Source organism: Equus caballus, chromosome 8 (genome assembly GCF_041296265.1).
Source record: "Equus caballus isolate H_3958 breed thoroughbred chromosome 8, TB-T2T, whole genome shotgun sequence".
NCBI lineage: Eukaryota > Metazoa > Chordata > Mammalia > Perissodactyla > Equidae > Equus > Equus caballus.
Window position 1 is genome coordinate 60,722,675 of NC_091691.1, and position 23,517 is coordinate 60,746,191.

At 37.5% G+C, this 23,517-nt stretch overlaps 1 protein-coding gene and 1 long non-coding RNA gene across 3 annotated transcripts in view; one reads left to right on the top strand and one right to left on the bottom strand.

The window, feature by feature from the left end:
* LOC102149901 (uncharacterized) overlaps positions 1-23,517 on the bottom strand; it is a 154,893-nt gene that overhangs the window by 48,493 nt on the left and 82,883 nt on the right. The window lies entirely within an intron of this gene.
* The window catches only part of DSG4 (desmoglein 4), a 43,889-nt gene that overhangs the window by 11,517 nt on the left and 8,855 nt on the right, over positions 1-23,517 (top strand). Inside the window, exons 2-12 of the mRNA XM_014727753.3 lie at positions 1,051-1,086; positions 2,864-2,995; positions 4,633-4,788; positions 5,130-5,274; positions 7,232-7,398; positions 7,665-7,799; positions 8,637-8,822; positions 14,266-14,537; positions 15,887-16,026; positions 18,979-19,197; positions 21,265-21,570. Coding sequence (XP_014583239.2) covers positions 1,051-1,086; positions 2,864-2,995; positions 4,633-4,788; positions 5,130-5,274; positions 7,232-7,398; positions 7,665-7,799; positions 8,637-8,822; positions 14,266-14,537; positions 15,887-16,026; positions 18,979-19,197; positions 21,265-21,570 — 1,894 coding nt within the window. The remainder of the gene's footprint in view (positions 1-1,050; positions 1,087-2,863; positions 2,996-4,632; positions 4,789-5,129; positions 5,275-7,231; positions 7,399-7,664; positions 7,800-8,636; positions 8,823-14,265; positions 14,538-15,886; positions 16,027-18,978; positions 19,198-21,264; positions 21,571-23,517) is intronic.

Consider the following 23,517-nt stretch of genomic DNA (forward strand, 5'->3'; position numbering starts at 1 on the left):
TCTTCTTAAATTGTTTCATGTAATATCCTCATTTCCTTCAACTTTACATAGCACTCCTGTTTGGATAAATTCCACTTCTTCAGCTTTTACATCTATCTCAAATTTTAGAAGCACATTGAAAATAAACAAAACAAACTTAAGCCATCATCTCCCTGCAGTGATAGTCTCTCATGGAATTTTCTGTTTCTAGTAATAGTGCTTCCATTCTTTCAGAAAGCCAAGCTTACTTCACCCAAATCATCTGACTGTTCCTCACATTCTATAAGCCATTTCCGTTCTTTGGTACTGTTTCCATTCTCTCTCCTTTCCACTGCCACTCCAGCACCCATGTTCACGTTCTATGTCTTACCAAAGTAACTACTAATTCCTAAGTGTCTCAACTTCAAGCGTTTTTCCTCTGTAATCATCCATTCATATCAACGGCATGTTTTTAAAACAATGTTTTTGCTACTCCTGTTCCCTACCCAATAAAGTCCAAACTCCTTAGTCTGGTACATAAAGCACCTCATGGTCTGCCTCCAAACTGACATTCCAAACCTTGTCTCCCGTGTCTCCTCACTACCTCCTCTACCTTCCAGCTCATAACATTATTCACATTTCTGGAACATCCTCTGAAACTTAGTGCCTTTAAACCTGTCTTCATATTTTACTCCGGCTGAATTTTCTTGCCCATCAATTCCTCTTATCAAAGTAGCTTCATCCTACAGAAACATTTGAAATCCCTACTCTCCTATGAGGCCTCTCCAAAATTCACTTTAATAACTTGAGGTGTCTGCTCCGCTCCTCCCCTCCGCCCACTGGTGCCTCTGTCAAAGCACGCACCCTAACCGCCCTGCTGTAGACCTATGCGTTTATCTTCCCTAAAAGTGTAAAAGCCCCTGGAGACCAAAAAGCCTGTATTATTCATTTTGTATCATCATGTTTATTCCATATTACTAACAAAATGTCTATTTAAGAAATGAATTAATAAGAGAACATTACCAGTGTTTTTACGACACTGATTCCTTTAAATTCTGCTTATTTATGCTAACGTTGTGTCTTCTATAACAGGTGGTGCTGGAAGTTAACAGTGAATTTATTGTTGAGGTAATGTATCATAAAACTATTTTCTCAATTTAAAATTAAAAGAAAAACTGAATTTTGTAGTACATCATATATCAAAAATCAGAATATTTGAGACCATAATCATCCAGATAAAAGTTAAGAGGAAAAACCTCTGCCGAACTGAAACAGCAATGGTAAACCCCATATCCATGCCTTTAGGCAGGGTTTGTGACAGCTCAGTGTCATAGTAACTTCTACTTATCAAACTATACTGGTAGCTTATTTATGCATTTCCCCAATCTACAGCAAAGCAAAATAAACAAAGTAACACATGAGAATGGGAAGAGGATTTTTAGACAGTTACTTCAGCAAGAAAGACAACTGATGGTCAATCTATGAGGGAAAGATACAAAAATAAAAAACTATGTAATCACAACTAAAAAGAACAACAGAGCATCTGGCACCATTGAGAGTGTGACTCAGGAAAGAAACCTGCTGTTTTCTCTGGCAAGGCTTTGTTTCATTATGATAGTTAAATTTTCATTATGATGATCTCAAATTGCTTAAATAATAAAATTACTTTTCTAATCTCTGTTGATAGAATAGGGAATATGTGGGACACTTCAGGAAGTTGTATCAAAATGAGGGGAAAATGTAAATGTTTTGGTTCTTGAAAGGACAAACTCCATTCACACGGAACATCTCCTTCCCCCAAAGTGGTAGTTAAATGAAGCCTTAGTTTAAACAAACATACAATCAACTGGGTCTCAATAAATACACTAGAAGTTACAAATATATACATGCATATGCATATGTTTATGCATGTATACAAATATATTTACAGATGCAGTACATTTCTAAACTGTTTAATAGTATAAAAGTCTTAAACATCCTCCAACAATAGCAACATAAGATTACAAAGGAAAAAACATAGCAAGCAGGGGCCAGCCCTGTGGCCGAGTGGTTAAGTATGCATGCTTTGCTTCAGCAGCCCAGAGTTTCACCAGTTTGGATCCTGGGCGCAGACCTAGCACTACTCATCACGCCATGCTGAGGTGGCATCCCACATAGCAGAACTAGAAGGACCTACAACTAGAATATACAACTATGTACTGGGGGGCTTTGGGGAAAAGATGGAAAAAAAAAGAAGAAGATTGGCAACAGATGTTAGCTCAGGTGCCCATCTTTAAAAAAAAAAAAACATAGGAAGCAGAAATACAGATGGACAGCATTGAGGAGCCAGACTAGTATCCATGGGATTATGGCAAGTACCATCAATTCAGTTAAAATATTCTTCTAATCCTGCAATAATGTATTTGGATGCTTGGCCAGAGTGGAGTTCTTATCAACCTAAGACAAAAATCCCTACCCTCTTTTAGGTGAGCACATTCACTAGCACAATATTCCTTTTGTATGGGATGCACTCACATGGAACACCAGCAATCTTGGAAACTCTGGGGACCAGAAAGCCTAGTCAGAGCTCAATGAAGGATGAGATGAACAAGGCCTCTACCTGGTGAGGATAGATTGAAAGAAGAAGAACTATACCATATTATCCAGTATAACATATTATGAACTCCACACACAGCTGATGAAGTTTGTTTCACTAGAGTTATATAGTAAGAAGTGAGATGCTTCCAAAAGAAGCAACCAGTATGGATGACCAAGTCATGTCTACCTAGAGTTGTGAATTAGTAAAAATCTTCTTTGTTCCTGAAATTCAATGCCATTGCTTCTCACCTGGAGCACCTTGAATAAATGTCTTTACTAAGTAAAACTGCTTTAACACTGTACAAAATGTTAACTATTTTTGCTTAAGGTGAAAGAATTAGACATTGAAAATGGCACTACAACATGGCAAACTGTCAGAAGACAAAAGCGGGAGTGGATCAAGTTCGCTGCAGCCTGTCGAGAAGGAGAGGACAACTCCAAGAGGAATCCGATTGCCAAAGTAAGTGATGAAATAAACAGGAGGATCCTGTGCTGGTAACAAATCCTTTTTCAGGGTAGGAAAGCCCTCAAACATGTTGAGGATTTGCAGTCTTCGCTACTCCATACTGTTTTGGGAAGATGGGTGATATGTAGTCATTTGCTTATGTTGCTGAGGCACCATTTTGAACGTCACACTCCAGGAGCTGACAGAGCAGGAAATCCCTGAGGGATGCTAGAAGACAGACTTGGATCTCCAGCACAACTGGCCTTTGTCTGTCTGTTTGTCTTCTCCATATCATCATATAATATGATCATATATCATCAGCATATGTTACAGGAAATTTATGCCTATATTAATAGTCTTCTGACTATCCCTCCCAAAATCGAAGATTTATCACATTGATTAACTCTCTCCAAGAAAGTAAGGACAGTGTCAAAAGTTCCCACTAGATTCCTACACCCAGAAATTAGAAGAGGCTTAAAAATATTTCAAATACTGGCTATCAATACGGAAGAAGAGTTAAGGGAAGAAAGTGTAATATATTGGTCCATGAAGCATAGGATCCACATCAACCGCTTCACTAGCTCTTTCCAGGCATCTTGGCCTTGCCCTGCTAGTGAAGTCAACAGTACCAATCCATCAGAATTCCTTCCTTAAGTCTCTACATGAAAAATACAGTAAGCATCAGAAATGATATTACAGATAGAACCTCAGCTCAAGAAAAGAGATTTATTTTCTCTCAGAGGTTTTCAAATTTTTGGAAAGCTTTTAAATTGTTATTGTCTCCATTCAGCTCATGGTTATAACTTTATGTTATCCCCCTTGAATTGCATATTCTTTTCTTTATATTTGCATTTTGGGGATTTCCTGGATTTTCATCTATATAAACAATATCTGTGGATTAGAGTGGAGCTCATCCAGTTGTATTTCTAGCCATCTTTATTTAATTGTGGATACTAAAGATATCTTATCTTTAGTATACAGGTTAGATTTCAAAATTTAAACTACTTTTGTTTAAATTTATGAGCAATAAATATAAAACTATGAAAACAAAATCTATATAGCAGAATATTTGCCATAAAATCTATTCATCAGATGAGTGATACATTTGGTTTTGATTTATAAAATTATTGCTTATATTTCTAAACACTGCATTTCTCTTCTGGTTTTCTGAACTTATCTGTAATTTTTTTAATTAATTTTTATTTTTTTTAATTAAATATCTAACTAAAGTCTAGGCAGGGTACATACTAACATGACACAATCTTTTATAAAATAGTAAAGATGTTGATTACTTCTGTCAAACTCTTTTTCTATGCAAAGAAAAATCAGAGAATTGAACAATGTATTGTTAATAATGACAAATCTAGCATCAAGCATGTTTGTGCCACCTGCCAGGCAATGGGGTGGGGTGTATATATGTTATCTCATACAACCCCAAAACAAACCTAGGACATAGGTGGTATTATTCCATTTTAAGTTGGTGCTTGGCAAAGTTAAGTGAATTCTCCAAGGTCACACAGGCTTAAGTCACCGTGCCAGTTACAATCCAAAGCCCATTTGGCTGCAAAGCCCATTCCCTTCTCGTTCCTCTACACTCTGCAGTTCATGATCTGCTCTGAATTAGACCAAAATCCTGGCCATTTTCCTCACAGATTCGATCAGACTGTGAAGTGAACCAGAAGATTACATACCGAATCTCTGGGGCAGGAATTGATCGACCGCCTTACGGAGTGTTCACCATCAACCCTCGGACTGGGGAAATTAACATCACCTCAGTGGTAGATAGAGAGATAACGCCACTCTTCTTGGTAAGTCACAGCAGAGTGTTTTGACATGCATATTATTTTTCTTCTCTTTTTTAAAAAATATCAACGCAGGACTAATGCTTACTTTTGTTAAAACACAGTAGACTGCAACCAAATAAATTGCTTGAAGGGATGGAAAGGGTATGAAAATAAAAGTTTATAGTTCAGGATTCTCTGGTGTGTTTCATATATGTGTGATCAAATGTCTTGATAATATTTAAATTACTAAACTATAATACAGTCTGAATTCACTAAGAAAATTGTTTCTTTCCACATTTCCTGATATATTTCAAGCATGTTAATTTCCTTTGGTGGAAAAATAACTTTTTCCCAACTTTTCACAGATCTATTGCCGGGCCCTGAATTCACGGGGTGAAGATTTAGAAAGGCCTCTTGAGCTTAGAGTCAAAGTTATGGACATAAATGATAACCCTCCAGTCTTTACACAAAACGTGTACACAGCCAGCATTGAAGAAAACAGCGATGCAAGTAAGTAGAATGATATCTTTCTTCTGCATGACACCATATCTATTTCTCTTGGTCAAAGGCTTTGGGAGATTGATATACAGATAATTTAAAGATCAGAAAAAGTCAAACTTGTATTTTGACTAAACCCCACAAATTCTAACTTAAAACTGACCCAGAAAAAAATCATGTCTAAAATGCTAAATATCTTTCTCTTTGTAGAAGATTCTTTATAATGTGATTTAACAGTATAGAAGGCTTAGTGCCTTCCTCAGAGATTGTTACTGGGCTCATGATTACCTTAAGCCAAATGAGTAAACTGAGAAAGAAAGCATGAACGGGTAAAAGGGCTCAGTTCTGGTCTCTTCCTCAAATTCTGGGTTGAACCACACCAGACAGAGAGTGACGGAGAGTGCATCTGCAATTGTACCCATCAGATCAGTCACCGAAGGGAATCAATGGTCTTCACGGTCTACACAGCAAGTTACATTCCATTCTCTCATTTTTTTCACTTTCTTCCATCCTGCTTTAATTCTCCCTCCAACTCTAATACTGTTCTCTTTCTCTCTATTTCTATCACTTCTCAACACTTACCTTTCTACACTTAAGCTTTTCCTACATTGCAACTTTATTCTCTTCTCTCCCTTTTGCCTTCTACCTCTTTCTTCCCCCAGTCCTCTAATATTCCTTTTCCTTTCACATCTATGTCTGCATTTATTCCTCTAAATAAAATCTGGGGGAAAAGAGTAGAATAAAGAAATTTCAGAAGAAAGGCAGATAAGAAAGCATGCTAGAGGTACCAAGGGAGAGTCAAAGAAAGAAGGATGCACAAGTACAGAGGAAAAGAGAAAAGAGACAAGAAATGCTGGGGGACAGAAGGAAAGAGATAACAAAAGGGAGAGGTTGAAAGGGGGTGTTAAGAGAACTCCTTCTTCAGGTCCCCTAAAGGGAAGTGATGTTGAAAATAAGAAAAACAAAATGTTTTATAAAACAGGATGGAAGGACATAGCGAGGCAACGTGAGCGTTTTGCCTAAGAGAGGCAAAACAGAGAAAGAGTCTCCAAAGCCACTGTTTTCTTGGTAACACAGTTTAGAACAACTTTGCTGAAGGAAAAGGAGTTGAAACCCACACCCAAGTCCACATCTATGTCCATTCAATTGCTGATTAGCAGCCTTGTTAATGCTCCCTCTTGTGAAGACAGGTAACCCCAGGGCAAGGGCATACTCCCATAAACTGCGACTTCCACGAAACCTGGCTCCTCCTATTGAAGGGGTCCCTGGATCTCTGTGCTAGGACTTTTCCCTTTGAAGCCCGGCTGGGAAGCAGAAAGACATCAGGGACCTGCCAATTCTGGAAAATCCATCCTGTGGGCTGACGTCCTTGGGGATTGGCCTAGGATGCCTGGTCTTTGTCCCTATGAATAATTAAGAACTTCTTATATTCCTGTGGACAAATCTTTTCAATAATTAGATATTTTTGACTGTTTGGTAAAGTATTATTATCTTCCAAGGCAACCGACAGTAATTCTCCACTTTCTGGGTGAGCAAAAATAAAGAATATAGGTGCTCAATAAATAATCGCAAAATTGAATTGAGTTAAGCTATAATCTTTCTGAATTAAGCATTTTAAAATAATTTCACAAGACTGAGGCAAAAACAAATTGATAAAATCGGTTCTTCAGCTATATGATAAAGGCTTTTGAACTTCTTTTCATACATCAAAGATTACTATATTTGCTACAATTTACCATTGAATCATTTAAGGAATGCAACTACTTTAAAAACTGTAAAGATTTTATAAAAGCCAACCACTGTTATTTCTGTAATCAATGGTGTAGCTGAAAGTTAGATAATATGTTCTCATGGAAAACTAGAACACAGAGAACTCAGAAGGCCGGCCACTCTTTCTTCCTCTGCATGATTTTGCTGAATTGATTCTAACAGAATCCCAAACATTCTCCACCTCCATCTTCATTTCTAGACACACTGGTAGTAAAGTTAAGTGCTACAGATGCAGATGAAGACAATAATCTGAATTCTAAAATTGCCTATAAGATCATCTCTCAGGAGCCAGCAGGTACACCCATGTTCATCCTGAACAGGCACACAGGAGAAGTCTGCACGATGTCCAGTTTCCTGGACAGAGAGGTAAAGCCTTCTATGAACTAATGATGAGAAATAAAGAATTCCATTTTGAAAAGACAAAGATGACATGACCCATGTATGCCTTTCCTCCGATGTAAAGGAGGGAAGGAAAAATAATCCAACCATCATTTTTTCAATGAAAATTATGAAAAGAAAAAATTATATTAAAAGATTATATAAAATTATAGAAGAAAAGTGGAATAACATTAGAATGTATTGAATTTTATTCAAAATAAGATCTAAGTCTTACAGTTCTTTCTTGTTTTAAGCAACACAGTATGTACACCCTCGTTGTGAGGGGCTCAGATCGGGATGGAGCTACAGATGGACTGTCCTCTGAGTGCGACTGTAGAATCAAGGTTTTAGATGTGAACGATAATTTCCCCACCTTGGAGAAAACTTCCGTAAGTTATTAGTGTTATAATGGTTTTTCCATAAGTGTCAATAATTGATCTGCTTTCCTGCTGGTTTGTCAGCCTAGTTGGTTACATGTATGGATGTACTCAGGTTTGCTATATAAACCTTGGACGTTCTTTCATGTAATATACCTTAATAGTGCATGTCTGCTTCTGAGTCACTACTCTTTGAAAGCAACAGAGCATGTCCTCCATACTCTCTACTCACAGAAATGTGGAAATTTATTAATATGACTCTGGGAATGATGTAATAACAGTGATGTATCTTTATATACCTGATGATTTGCTGAATTAATTCTATAAGAGTCCCAAACATTCTCAACTTCCATTTTTATCTTTAGGAATAAAGAAGCATAAAATTGAAAACAGCAGGGCCAAATCTGGCTCACTGCCTGTTTTGGTAAAAACATGTTTTATTGGGGTACAGCTGTAGTCATTTCCTTGTCAGGTTGCCTGTGGCTGCTTTGATCCTACAGTGGCAGAGATGAGTAATTACAACACATACTCTCTGGTCCACAAAGCCTAATATATTTACTGTCTGACCCTTTACTGTAAAAGGAGGGAGTAACTTAAGGAAAAATGAAAATAAGCAAGAAATGAAACAAAGTGCCGGTTTGACGTTGATTTCACATACAGCACAAGAAAATCAGTTTTACTATCTTATAATCATTTTATTCTTATATTTCTGATTGGACAGATGGCATTTAATAATGGCGAAAAAATCATTGACATAGTTCATTGTTAGTATTTTCAATGATATTTATATATTACTAAATATCTTTCCTCTTTTGAAAATTCATTAATTATAGAATTATGTCATTTCAGTACTCAGCAAGTATTGAAGAGAATTGTTTAAGTTCAGAACTGATACGATTACAAGCAATTGATCTTGATGAAGAAGGCACAGATAATTGGTTGGCCAAATATTTAATTCTCTCCGGAAATGATGGGAATTGGTTTGAAATTCAAACGGACCCACGAACCAATGAAGGCATTTTGAAAGTCGTCAAGGTACAGTATGGGATCTGCAATACTTTCTTCCAAAGCAGTTTGAAAATACTCTTAGAGACAGAACCTATCTACAAAATCTATAACCTTGAATACTATTTATATGGACAAGCACCCTAGTTAGCTTACTGTGTCAATCTGAGACTTCCAACCCAGCAACACAATATTTATTACCACGAGAAACAAGAAGGCTGTTTGGGTCTCATAGTGACCAATATCTAGTTGAGAAGACAAGGCAAGGGCCCACAAATTAGATAGTAATATGAAAGTTAAAAGCATAATAAATAATAGTATAGATATTATATTAACCATAATTAATTGCCAAATGAGTTAAACGTGAGATAATTACTGAGCTAAGAGGTGAGAGCCTTCTGAGCTATATTTGTCTGAAAAGATTTCATGCAAGGAATAAGGTTTAAGTAGGACTTTATATCTGAAATAGCTAATGTGGGTAATGAAATGAAGTGAGAAAATGTAAAGCACATTCAGGGCATGGGGAGCAACCCTGGGGGCCGTAGCAGAATATTCCCAGAGGAAAGTTATGTGATAAAAAACAGAGATGTAGAGTTGGAGTCAGTCTGTTGAATACTGAACTACAGAGTTTCACTTCTTCCTATAGATTACTTTTTCTTAATAATTAATAATTATTAATTCATGAGGTGGCAACCAAAATTATGGAAAATATCTATATACACTTTTTAAGATTATCATTCAAATGAACACACAAAATTTCGAAATTCTTTAATAGAACAAGAGGATTCCAAGAATATGAACGGCCTTCCTTTTTGAGAAACATTGTTTTGGTCCAGGGGTCAGCAAACTATGGTCCATAGGCCAAATCTGACCAGCCAACTTTTTGCAAATAAAGTTTTATTGGAACACAGCCACACGAATTCATTTATGTATTTTCTCTGACTGTTTCCACACTCCAATGGCAAGGTGAATGCTCGAAACAGAAATTGTATACGACCCCCAAAGCCTGAAATATTTACTATCTGCTCTTAACCAAGTTAAGTTTGCCAATCCCTACTTATAGACCAAAGAAAGCTTTGAGATAATTTTTTTTTTTAAAGATTGGCACCTGAGCTAACAACTGTTGCCAATCTTCTTTTTGTGGGGAGTGAGTTTTCTCCCCAAATCCCCCCAGCACATAGTTGTGTATTTTTAGTTGTGGGTCCTCCTGGTTGTGGCATGTGGGATGCGGCCTCAACGTGGCCGGATGAGTGGTGCCATGTCCAAGCCCAGGATGTGAACTGGCGAAACCCTGGACTCAAGCAAAGCGTGCGAACTTAACCGGCCACGGGGCCGGCCCCTGAGATAATTTTTAAAATCACAGTAACATTATGAGCTCAATTCTGGAAAGATTAAAGTTAAAAAAAATATTATTATATTAATCAAGTCATGAGGTGCTAAGAATCTGATCAAAGGCAATAGCAGTAAAAATAGAAACGAGGAAACGGGTATAAGTGCCATTGCCAAATGTAACATGGATTGGAAGGGAGAGGCAAGAGGTCACCTACAACCTTATCAAATTCTGAATATTTAGTCAAATTTTTTCCCAGGGATCAGACTTTGTTCGACCTTATATCCTGGTTAAAAATCAAGATCTAGACATGTCACGTAATTCTTACCTATCATCTTACCATCTTAATCATTGACTTTGCATATCATCTTGTAATAAGTACTTGTTCTGGGCTTTTGCCCAGTAGTTTGCCCAGTAGTTTGCTTCCCAAACTACTAAAATAATCATAAGAACTTTGTGCACAAACAACTTGACCTAAATATCCTTCCATCCCTACTACCTGGCGCAGTGTCCAGAAGACAGTAGAGACTCACAACACTTTGAGGATGGTGTTGATACTGATGTTTCCCTGAAACTAATGGTGCAGCTCTCACCCAAATGGGAGTCACTGAGTTTGACTGCATAATTTATAATTTCTACATAAAATCATAAAAATAAAACAGAAAACATGTTCATAATTCAGGCAATGCACTACCTATGACTTATATAATAGTGCCTTCTGTGAGAGCTACACGTTTTTTAAAGATATACTTACTTTATGTCAAAAAAAAAAAGCTATTGGAAATTCAATTTCATGAAAAATTGGTCAAGATAGTGTTAGATATTGTGTAGACTAAGTATTCATTTTTCCTGGATAACTTTCCAAATCTCTTAAAGACAGCAGGAAAAAAAAATATGCTTAAAAACACCAAAATAATACGGGAAGGCTAATTAAAATGAAATTTAAAACCTTAATATGTGTATTAGCACATAGCCAAAAGAACTATATATTTTAGAGAACATATATGTAATTGTCCCAAGATGTGGCATTTGGAGTGAGGTCACTAAATGCCCCCTTGCAACCTCTTCATTTTCACTCAAGCCGCCACTTAACCTTGCAGAAACTGGCCCCTCAGTCACAGGCTTTTGACTAAGGTTTCTACAAGCCTTTTCTTAGTCTGAGGACATTATTAGTGATTCAATTCGACTCAAATTTATTGAGAATTGCTATGTGCTAGGGATATGAAGGTGAATGAGACATGGTCCCCATTCTCAAGGAATTATAGTTTAACAAGAAAAAAATCTGTAAGAAAATCAAAAATCTCTCTGTCAATAGTAACTTCCTTTTGGTATTTACTGATAACTGTGTACGGAAATACTAACAAACAATTTAAATATATATGTGTGTACATATGCACATTCACTTCAATAATGAAGAGAAAGGTAAAATGCTACCCAATTAGAATTCTACAAATATTGCTTCTCTATTTTTATAATAATTCTGTTTAATATTTACTAAGTAATCACTAAACACAAGCTATTGGGTTATATTGTGTGTATAGAGGCATGCATGTTATTTCATTTAATCATTACAAGTCTGGGAAGAAAATATTGTTATTCCTTTTTTATCAAAAACAAAACAAAATCAAAAAGGAAAACTAACTTGTCTAAGTTCACCCAGGTGGCAAATGAGAAAGACAAGATCCAGCCAAGTCTCTCTGATTCCAAAGCCATAGTTAACTGCCACCTCCGCATCTCACCATGTCATTTGGGGCCAATAAAACAAGTTTTACAAAAGAACTAGCACCTTGAGATTTCCCCCTCCAAGGCTGTTCACCTCTGTAAGCTACTTCCCAACTGTGTGTGCCCTGCTGGTCTCTTCCACACACATTTATAGCAGAAAATGTCAATTCCTGAAAAGCAGACCATACACATGGTAGTAGATATCTGACTACTTCCTCAGTCCCCTGACACAGAAAACCTGCCCCTTTCGGCTGGAGACTTCTAACCTCCTCCCTCTTTCACACTTAGTTCTAAAATGAACCAGCATCCCCTGAGAATTAGGAGTGTCCAATTATATGAGACAAAAAAAAACCTGGGAATGAAAATCCGACAGTTTAGTTTCTGTATTAAAATTTCCTGAAGCAAAATACCTGCCAGAAGCCAAACCTATTTCTGGAGAGGCCATCTTCACGCTGAGCCTTTCCTGAGACTGGCTCTAGACCCCCACAGGCCGGCCCCCCTTTCTAACACACACCTGCACGTCCTCTGTAAGTGATTAGTCTTCAGTCATGCCTTAAACTGCAGAAACTGAGTTTCTCCAGCCTCTCCCTTCTAACTCCAAGCAGAGACTTGGTGGTAAACAGTTGTTTTTATTGCTCTTTGCACATCCCTGACCTCTAGGCACAATCGGAAAAACCCTTGATAAAGGGCCCCACTTGCAAAGAATGGATGAGGACCCTCTGCCTTTCCTCTGTCTTTTATCTTCCCTGTTAGAGGGAAAATCAGCCTTCAAACAGTTTCCTGTCCCTACATTCTGTGAGTTTCTATAATTGATATACCTTTAGATATATACGACTATATTTTCATCACACTCCATTCAATAGCGAGAGAACTCTTTTGACAAACAAAAGCACATTTGCGTGTATGCACAAGAAAACCCCAAGAGATTTCCCTATCAGAAGAGAGGATCTCAGATTTTTCTTTTATTTGAAGATAGTATGGAATTCTAGAAAACAAAAATTGGGCTGTAGAAAAGGGATCTCTTCCAATGGAAAATTCACTTTTGAGGACACAATTCATATTCAGCTTTGTGCTAGGCAACATGTGGACCAGCGAGGGGAACAGACGTGCAAAAGCAATAGAAATTCCAAACCTCAAAGGTTTTAGCTGAAACTTAAGTAAAGCGTGTTGAGCCAGCCCCCTACAAGAACTCAAGCAAATTCCTGCGACTAATTCTGTCTTCTTAGTGCTTGTGAAGAATTTTACTAAAACCTAAGAAAATGTTCATGATGTCATAGAATTCCCCCAAGAAGCAGAGATTTATCTCAGGATCTTGCCGATAGCACTGATAACCTGACCTCTGTTGTAAATATGTTGCAGGTGATGCTTACATTAGCTTCCAGAACACTTCTAAACAGATATTGCCCAATACTCCCTTTTTTACAACTGCTTTTTCGCTTGTGACTTTTCATGTCACCACATCAATCATTCTGGATCAAAAGATTCTACTCATCTTCAATCCAGAGAATCCATTTCAAAGGTGACTTTTCTTTGGGTGTGGTGTTTACTTATTTGAATGTGCCCTGCAAAGGAGTCTTCTTGTCCACCAGACTCAGCACAATTAAATTATAGTTTAGGGCAGACTATAATAATCATGAATTCTTTAGAAGCTCTTTGCATCATTTTAAAAAAAATTTACATGTTCAATTACATCATATAAATTGGCTCCTTTAATCTGCTAATTATACTTTCAAGAGATTCTCAGATGTGAATTCTGGGAAATTCACAAGGAAACCTGGATCCTATTTATTCATTCAATAGTTGGCAACATATTTTATTTAATTCTAACTTTTTTGTTTTTCATAAACACCTCATTTGGAAAGAAAGATCATTTTCTACTTCAGGGTTTTTATACAACAAGTTCAAAACTCCAAAATTTGAGTTGCGTTTAAAGTCACAGGTTTAATTGACCCATATACGCAATTAAGCCGAAAGATAAAGGGAATAACACCTGAAATTCCTAATGTAATAATAAGTAAAATTTTATCAATTCACAATCTGAATTGCATACCTCCTGGGCTTTATTCTAGTGAGTTGCTTTTTTACCATGGCTTCTTACTCTATCAAAAGAGAGTCCTTTTGGGGTCAACCCAGTGGCATAGCGATTAAGTTTGTACGCTCCACTTCGGCCTCCCGACACTCGCCAGTTTAGATCCTGGGCACAGATCTACGCACCGCTTATCAAGCCATGCTGTGGCAGGCATCCCACATATAAAGTAGAGGAAAATGGGAACAAATGTTAGCTCAGGGCCAATCTTCCTCAGCAAAAAGAAGAGGATTGGTGGCAGATGTTAGCTCAGGGCTAATATTTCTAAAAAAAAAAAAAGGAGAGACAGAGTTCTTTTGCTGTTTCTGAGTTTTTTACTTTCTATCATTTCACAGATGCTGGATTATGAACAAGTGCCTAATATTCAGCTTAGCATTGGAGTTCAAAATGTAGCTGAATTTCACCACTCAGTTGCCTCTCAATTCAGAATGCACTCAACCCCTGTGAGAATTCAGGTTGTTAATGTGAGAGAAGGACCCACATTTCACCCAAATTCTATGACTTTCAGTGTTCGACAAGGAATAAGAGGAGATTCTTTAATGAATTATGTGCTTGGCACATATACGGCTGTAGATTTGGACACAGGAAATCCTGCAACAAATGTCAGGTACTGCGAATACTTCACTCATGCTAGAGTGACAAAGCATGGTCTGTCCAGTGCTAATTCATGTAGTGTGTGCTAGGGTTTGTGAGTTGAAAGACTTTTGGGGTTTTGCTTTGCTTTTCTTGTTTATTTGTCTGTTTTAGAAGATTCTTGTGGCACTGACATTTTCTTAGAATTTTAATAGTGTTTTAGAGGCTGTAAGGGATCCAACTGGTTGCAAGCGTAATTGTGTCCAGGGAGCAATTGTAAGATCAAAGAGCCACCCACAGTTACCCTGTGAGTCTCTTTGATCTTTTGTGGCCAGTTGGAACAGCCTGGACCTGGGCTGATGAAGCCATATTGTAAACAATAAGACAGCATAAAAGATGAGTGCCTGCTTGTTTCCTTAAAGCGTATGCTGTCTGTGACTTTGGGGCTAATTTCAATCCTCCGCTTAACCTAAGTAGAAAAAAGAAGAGATAGTAGAAGAAGCTAGAAAAAGGTGTTTCAGAAATGTGATGAGCATGAAGAGAGTCAGAACTGGAGAAATAAAAAGGTTGGAATTAGAGGCACTAGACACATAGATTACACACAAATGAGACCTATATAAGATATTCGGGAAAACAACCACAGTGAACCATATAGGTATTCTTCATATCCTTCCCTTGTCCTTATTCTCTTCTGCCCAATATTCTTGGAGTGAACAAAGTCTACTGACTTATAAATTACTTTGATATTAACAGTTTTGATTACTTAATTAGCTAACAAATTAACAGACAACAAAAATTATGAAGTCTGTCAGTATGTTATGAAGTCTGTCAGTACGGGATAGAGAAAAAGATGTCAGAAAAGTGCCTTGGATATAAAATTGTGCCTGGTATGGACACCAGATCTTCTTCCAATAAGATCAAGCACTTCGAATCCATTATATGTAACAAAATCCATATACGCAAGCTGAGCAGAGGATACCACAACCCCTAACAAGACAACAATGAGGTGCTCCGAAACCAATATGCCTTAAAATCTAGGAAAAACAAAGTACATTACATGGGAATGTGAATAAAGGATATTCTTTCGATATTGCTCTGATTTAATATATATACCTGAAATAGACTCGTATGTTTTATTAACAATTATATTAAGAGCTAGAAGAGTAAGAATCATGAAATTTTGAAACTCTGTTGTGAACTTGTGCATTAATATGTTCAATACTGGAATTTTATTGATATACATACATTCTATAAGCCAAGACAATTATCACTGTAAAGTGTGCAAATACCATATATAAGTTTAACACATTGTAGCTCTTAATGTGACTTAAAATTACTAACTTTCATATAAGCATAATGATGAAGTTATTTATTTAAAAACAGGTATATCATAGGACATGATGCAGGCAGCTGGTTAAAAGTTGATTCTAGGACTGGTGAGATACAGTTTTCTAGGGAATTTGATACGAACTCAAAATATATTATCAACGGGATATACACAGCAGAGATCTTGGCTATAGATGGTAAGAAAATTTATTTTCGATATTTTAATAAAATTATTATTATTATATTAAGTATAAATATTCTAAGGTTAATATTAGATTGACTCAAATAAAATATATCCTTTAGTGATGTCTGTAAGACTTATGGAGAGTTCTAAATATCTTAGATCAAGAGCTGAATTAAGTATACTTATAACCATCATTTACATTTAAATCATAATTTGTTTCACCTACTTCCAAAAAAAGTTGTATGCGACTTACAGTGTAAAGCATAAAAGTTAAAATATATAAATAAAATTCAGTTTCTGTTTATGGCCTTATCTCTCGAGATGGTTAATTCAACGTGTAGAGTATGTTAGGAATGTTTACTGAAAAGAAGTGCTACAGGGCCTGCACAAAGTTCATTTGGGGATGACCTGAGGGAAAGGCAGTGTCCCAAAGAGCATAGTTATCTTACAGCCACTAAAACTGAGCTACAATGAGAGGCATGTCTGAGTGTTGCTTGATTAGACATGCTGTCCAAAATAAGATGTGAAGGACCAAGAAAGCACAAGATTATTCCAAATATAAGATCCAAATTAAAAGTCGTAAGTGCAAATGCACCGAATTAACTTGTAAATGAGAGGCTTCTCGTGGGAAAATCTACTGAGCGTGCCTCTTGGTGAGTAGCAACAGGAATTTGTTTATTTATCATTAGTTAATGATTGCCTGGAGCTGTGCCTAGAAAACCAACTACTACAGAACAAAAAACAGAAAGAATTCAGAAAGAAGGACAATACGTATCCCAGATACATACTTAATAAAAGCTAGATACTACAGGTTTGCATTAAGTTTATATCTGAGCTTTACAGTAGCCAAAGAGAAAGATAAATGGGCAGTATAAGACTAAGAAAGAAACCATGATAATACCCAAGCAATTACAGTCCATACATTCTGGTCTTCGTCCTGTGAGTGTCACTTTTAATATCTAGGGCTGTTCCATAAATAACATAGTCTTCTTTATTATCAGTATTCTCGAAGACCTGTTCCTAAATGAATTCTAACCATGTTGATCAAAGCCTACATTTGTACATTGGTCATATATGAAAATCTTCAAAAACTAGAAAAAAAATTAGTCATTTAAAGTGAATAAAGACGGAGAAAGAGGGTCAGCCCTAAGGGCCTAGTGGTTAAGTTTGTCACGTTCCGCTTTGGTGGCCCGGGTTCGGTTCCTCACCTGTCAGTGGCCATGATGTGGTGGCAGCTCACATACAAAAAAAGGAAGATTGGCAGCGGATGTGGCAAATCTGAGGGCAAATCTTCCTCAGGAAAAATAAAGGGGGCAGGGGGGGGAGGAGACAAAGAAACTATCAAAATGTATCAACAGAAAACTAAAAACAAGGGCCATTGTTTATTCACCTAAGCAGAGTATCTGCACTGGCACAGAGCCATCCAGACGATTTGGATAAGTTTGTTCAAGGATGCTCAGCCACCAGGTTAAGAGGCAGAGCACTCTGTAGAGCAAATGCCATTGGGGAGCAAATGCAGTCAGCAATAGCTTGAGCTGTGGGTTGCCACATCAACCGACCATAAGAAAGCTCCGGAGAATCAGAGAATGATACAGAAAACAATCTATGGGATAATCTGATGTCTCTCTAAATGAGTCTAGAGGTCCAATGCTGAATAGGGTATAAGAACATAATCGACAAACCATGCAGGATATAGATAGGCTCCTGGTTCATTATCATTCAATTTACTAAATGAGTCTACCACTTAGGCACGCAAAAAACATCTTTAAAAGAAGTTTATTAACTTCTCCAAAAATGACCTAGTAAAATACCCTAGAGATGCTAATGTTCTAGGTTACAAACGAGAAAACTAAGATTCTTCACAAGTTAAAACAAAATAATTCTTTACCCATTGTAATAGAACATAAAATAGAAAAGTGGACTAAAAGCCCAAACTCCTATTTCCTGGTCCTCTGACCTTTCTAACAAACTATACTAACCCAAAATTTGTTTCAAATGTGTTAGGGAAAAAATCTAATAGATTTATATTTGTTTTCAGAAGTGTCATTTCAGAGAGGAATAGCATCTAATAGATGAAATTAAAATAAATAGTGAAAACAAAAAGAAAAAATACACAAATCATTTAATTTCAACAGTGGCTATTTCCACAAACACAGGACTCAATAAGCATCCTAAATGGAAGGCTCTAAACTGGTCTGGGGGGTCTCATTTATAGGGACAGAGTGGGAAGTTTTTGTCAGTGTTGCCGAATTGATTCCGACTACTAGCGACTCTGTGTACAGCAGAGCAGAACTCTCCCCAGTCTTTTTGTGCCATCCCTGCACCTTCCCTCACTGTATCTGACAATGCTCTGCTGCTATTCGTAGGGTTTTCATGGCCAGGTCCTTTTTCCTAGTCTGTCTTAGTCTGGAAGCTCCGCTGAAACCTGTCTACTATGGGTGACCCTGCTGGTATTAGAAATAATGGCAACATAGCTTTCAGCATCACAGAGACACAGAGTCACCACAGCATGACAACCAACAGACAGGTGGTGTAGTTTCCTGACCGGGAAACAACCCTGGGCCGTGGCAGTAGGAGCACCAAATCTTAACCACTAGACCAGAGTGGGAACAGAAAGCAGTAAATTTTCTCTGAGGAGGGACATCTAACTTTGTATCTTAGGATATGTGGGAGATAGTAGAATGAAATGGGGATGAAAAACATTTTAAGGAAAGTGAATGGAATGTGCAAGAGTTCGAAGTTAGGAAGAACCTTGTTCAAAGAGCTAAAAAGAAGCCAGTGTGGCTGGAAGGTAGTGAGCAAAGGCAAGAGTTGCTTCAGGTCATTGAAGGAGGCAGGCACCTATCATGCACCATCTCAGGAGTCCTTCATACTATCCCTATGTGCTGTGCCATCAAGGGATATGAGAAAGAATTTTCTCCCTGACACCATTTACCCCAACACTCATGATGCTTTGCTGTTTCAGATGGCTCTGGGAAAACAGCTACAGGAACCATATGTATCGAAGTTCCTGATGTCAATGACTATTGTCCAGTCATTTCTGCTGAAAGTGACACCATCTGCATTGCCTCTCCGTCAATCCTTATCTCTGTTGATGAACATTCTTATGGGTCTCCCTTTATCTTCTGTGTTGATGATCAGCCACCAGGCACAGCTAACTTATGGGATATCAGATCGATAAGTGGTAAGTAGAATGCAAACTTGCTCACACTTTAAGACCAAAAGCAAAAACAACTAGCAAATAATTAGTCAAGTCATGTAATAATATTCTCCATCTCTGTTTCCATGATTCTTGCCATATTCATGTTAAATGAAAAAAATCTTTCATATACACACTTAGGATATTTGGAAAAATTTTGAACTGAAATAAAAGTAAAAATGTTTTCTCAGTACTGAATTACAAATAGTAATATGTAAATATCAATTTATCCATCATTTTATATACATGAGGTGCTAACCAATATTTGATCAGTTTAAAATAAACAGAACCCTTGGCAAACTCACCAGATGGCACAATTTCCTATTCTGAATTATTTCAGGCATGTCACTTAAACGTCTCCGAAACTCAGGTAGCCCATAGATACATTTATACATTTTCTACTCACTTAAGAGCACATAAGATCAATGACACTGGTTTTATAAAGAGCTATGAGCTCAGATTTATTCGTAAGGGTAAAAATTTAAATCCAAATTGCCCAATATTAGAAGAATGGTTAGGCAAATTGTGATACATATTATTAAGATGCAGTACTATACAGCATTAAAATTAGAAATATGTGAAGCATTTAGATACAATAGAATACAAAAACTAAAGTATATAAAGTATGAAGATCCCAAGGGAGTATGTGTGCTTGTGCTAACTGTTGCCATGTGAAAAGGAAGGCCTGATGTCATTAAAAAATGAGAGTGAATTTCAGGCAATATAACACAATACACTTTGTGAGTTTTTTCCCGAAATGTTAAATGTATAACAGAAAATGAAATGCTGTGAGAGAACCTCATTCGGGCTAAGATAGCCCCCTAATCTCATATTAATTTGGGGAAATAGGAAAGATTTGGGGAGGTGAGGGTGGTAGGATGGGGGTCAGAATGCAGAGCCCAAAGTGAGAGGAAAATACTTCTCACCTCTCTGAGGCCACCAAGCTCCTCCATTCACAGAAAGGAGAAACCCTAAAATAATGCCAGGGAAAAAATGCCACCACTAAGGGCTTAGTCAAAGGAGGAAATCAGGCAATTTTTTTTCACCATAAAACTTTTTAGCTCTTTTCCACAAAACTACTTTAATTTTAAAAAGCTAAGCACATTAAAACAATTCCATTAAAATCAAGACAACTCTGACTACAACTTCTCCTATTAGCCCAATATCCCATTCTTAAATAGTAATGTCTAACCACTTTTTCCTCATTCAGATCCTAGATATTATGATAAAAATACAAGAAAAAACGTTCAACATGGAGGTTGGCAAAGGTATTCAAATGATACTATAGATTTGTCAGTAAAAAGTATAATCATATTCAGATAATATTCCTAGAGCCCTGTTTCAAGGTTGGTGTTGAAGAACAGAATAAACTTTCACCTAATATGCTGTGGCATTGCTTTATTCAATTCTTAGTGCACAGGTTACATTTTGGTAGACATAGCTGGCTTATCATATAGCTAACTGAAAGTAACAAACCATAATAATAATAATTATTGAGTGTTATGGATTAATAATTACCATTCTTGATTTAGGTGTAAATTTAATCATCTCTAAACATTCCTTGGGTTGATAAATTTCAACCAATGTTTTAAGCAGTAGTTTCTATAAAAATCAATAGGCAATGACAGCACAAAGAATTAGGAAAATAATAGTTATTAGAATAATTTTAAAGGAAAGGGCAGCAATTTTGAATAAGAGATAAACAAGTCTTAAGGAGAGTATTTGTAATCTGTAATCCTAAATAGAAGACTTCTAATATTTCCCTTCAGCTCAATATTCTTCATTCATTGGACAAATATTTATTAAGTGCATATTACAGGTCAAGTATTTTGCCCTAGAAATAAGCAGCAGGGTCCCAGCCTTCTTTGTAGAAATACCAATCTGGCAGGAAGCACTCTCGAATAATTAGTTATAAATGTTAAAAATAAATAAAAATAAGTAGAGGGAGCTCTGTGACTAAGGGAGCATAAAAAAATCAGGCCTTAAGTTAATCTTGCTTATTAGGAAGGGTTACCCTAAAAGAATTTTAATTTATTTTCTCTTTCTTTTCAGCTACGTCTGCGATCTTGACAGCTGCACAGAATTTATCTCACAAAATTTACGAAATCCCAATCCTAGTGAAGGACAGCTATAACAGAGAGTGCGAATTGGCACAGATAGTGACTTTACAGGCCTGCGATTGTGACAACAACCACATATGCTTGTACGCCACTACCACAGGCATCTACACCGGGCACGACAGCTCGGTTACTGGTGACATAGATGGGCTCGTCACTGATGACCAAACTGGGGGTTCAAATGTTGGTCTCGGACAGACAGGAATTGGCATGATGGTGCTGGGCCTCTTACTGCTGCTTCGTAAGTACTGGATTAAATCCCTCTTTTCAGCAGTTCTTCAAAATAAGAATGTAACCAGGCTCACTGGAATGGCTAGGTTTATTTGGACATTTTTATTTGGTATCTATAGCAATTTTCATGGAAATCTAGAAATAAACAATGGGACTGATAAGGGCATGTACTTGTTCAACAATGATAACTAAGGTCTAGGGTTAATGAGGTCATCACGATGGGAAACACGTGCAAATCCCGAAGTACAATACAGCGGAGCATAAAGTAAATCCTATAATGAAAATTTCAGCAAACTGCTTTAAGAGTAGAAAGGCAGAAAGCACTTAAGTCCAAGTGGGAAGTTTGGGGAAGTCTTTATGGAGGAAATGGCTTTGACACAGGCCCTAAAAGCTGAGGATTTTCTTAGAAAGAAGATGGTGTGTGGGGAAATCTGAAAGGCAGTCCAGGACAAAGGAACAATGCAAACATAAAGAGAGAGAGGGATGGAAGGGCGGAGCATCCTCAAGAAGTGGAGAGGCTAAAAGGCAGGCTGGGATCCACCATAGGAAGGTTCACGTTAGGCTGAACATTCTGGGCTTCAGTCCACAGGCAATGAGGAGTCAGTGAGGACATGTGAGCTCAGGTGACCCGCTCACTCTGGTGTCGTAGGAAACAGGGACAAGAGCCTAGAAGGGAGAATTAGCCTCTGGGCTCTGGATGAGTGTCAGAACTAAGATCATGGTCACAGGAATGGTGAAGCCATTAAGCAAAAATTTCAAAAAGGATCCTTCTCTCCCTAACCCATTTTTTAAAACATTAGATCCTCAGGGGAGAAAGGCTTCATGCATAGGTTGCCGTGGCCACTCTTAGATTTTGCGGAGATCAAAAATTGGATTCAAAAATTAAAGATGACTAAATTCTTCAAACTCTAATATTAATGTTTTCATGAAGAAATACAAACTGAAACATTATCATTTTAAGATATAAAAAAATAACTGACTTTTGGGCAGACTTTCTTTCTTAAAATAATCCAAGTTTTCAAGGCTATACAAAGATCATGAGCAATTCTGATAATGATAATAGAGATATTTTCCCAGAATACGACTCAACAGCAACTGAGTAGAGGAATCAGCTTAACTTGAAGTCAGTGGTTCTCAACCCCAGATGCAGATTAAAATCTCTTGGAGGTCTTTAAAAATTACTCATGCCCAAGCAAGAGTACTCAAGATGAGACCCAAGCACGGGCATGTTTAAGCCCTCTGGTGAAGCTAATGTGCAGTTCAGGATCAAAAACCGAGAAGCAGCTGGCTAGCACTCAAAATTTCATGACTCTTCCTTAACCAGGCCAAGAAAGCATGACCATTGTTAAATTGACCATAGAATAGAAGGGGAAAATGCTTGCGGGCAAAGTCACTCATTCTCATGGAGGAGCCCAGGGTCTCCTGCAGTAGAAAGGACAGTGTGATGGTGGGAGGAGGGATCTTAGCCCAAACCTTATACTTCCAAAGGGCCTCAAATTAAGACTTTTCATGTTAGCTCCAAATGAGATACAGTAATTATATTTGGTTTGTGCTGAAAACTTGCATTTCTTTTATTGGATAGTGCCTTTGTTAGACAGAGCTTGTGTCCATGATGAGGCATGATGCTGCACACATCTAAATTCACAGAAACAGTGTAGGTGGGGCAGCTGTCTAGAAGCTACCAATTCTAGTCCTTTTCTTTTTCTTTTTTTTTTGAGGAAGATTAGCCCTGAGCTAAGATCTGCTGCCAATCCTTCTCTTTTTGCTGAGGAAGACTGGCCCTGAGCTCACATCTGTGCCCATCTTCCTCTACTTTATATGTGGGACACCTACCACAGCGTGGTTTGCCAAGTGGTGCCATGTCCGCACCCGGGGTCCGAACCGGCAAACCCAGGGCCACCGAAGTGGAACGTGCACACTTAACTGCTGCGCCACCGGGGAGCCCCATCTAGTCCTT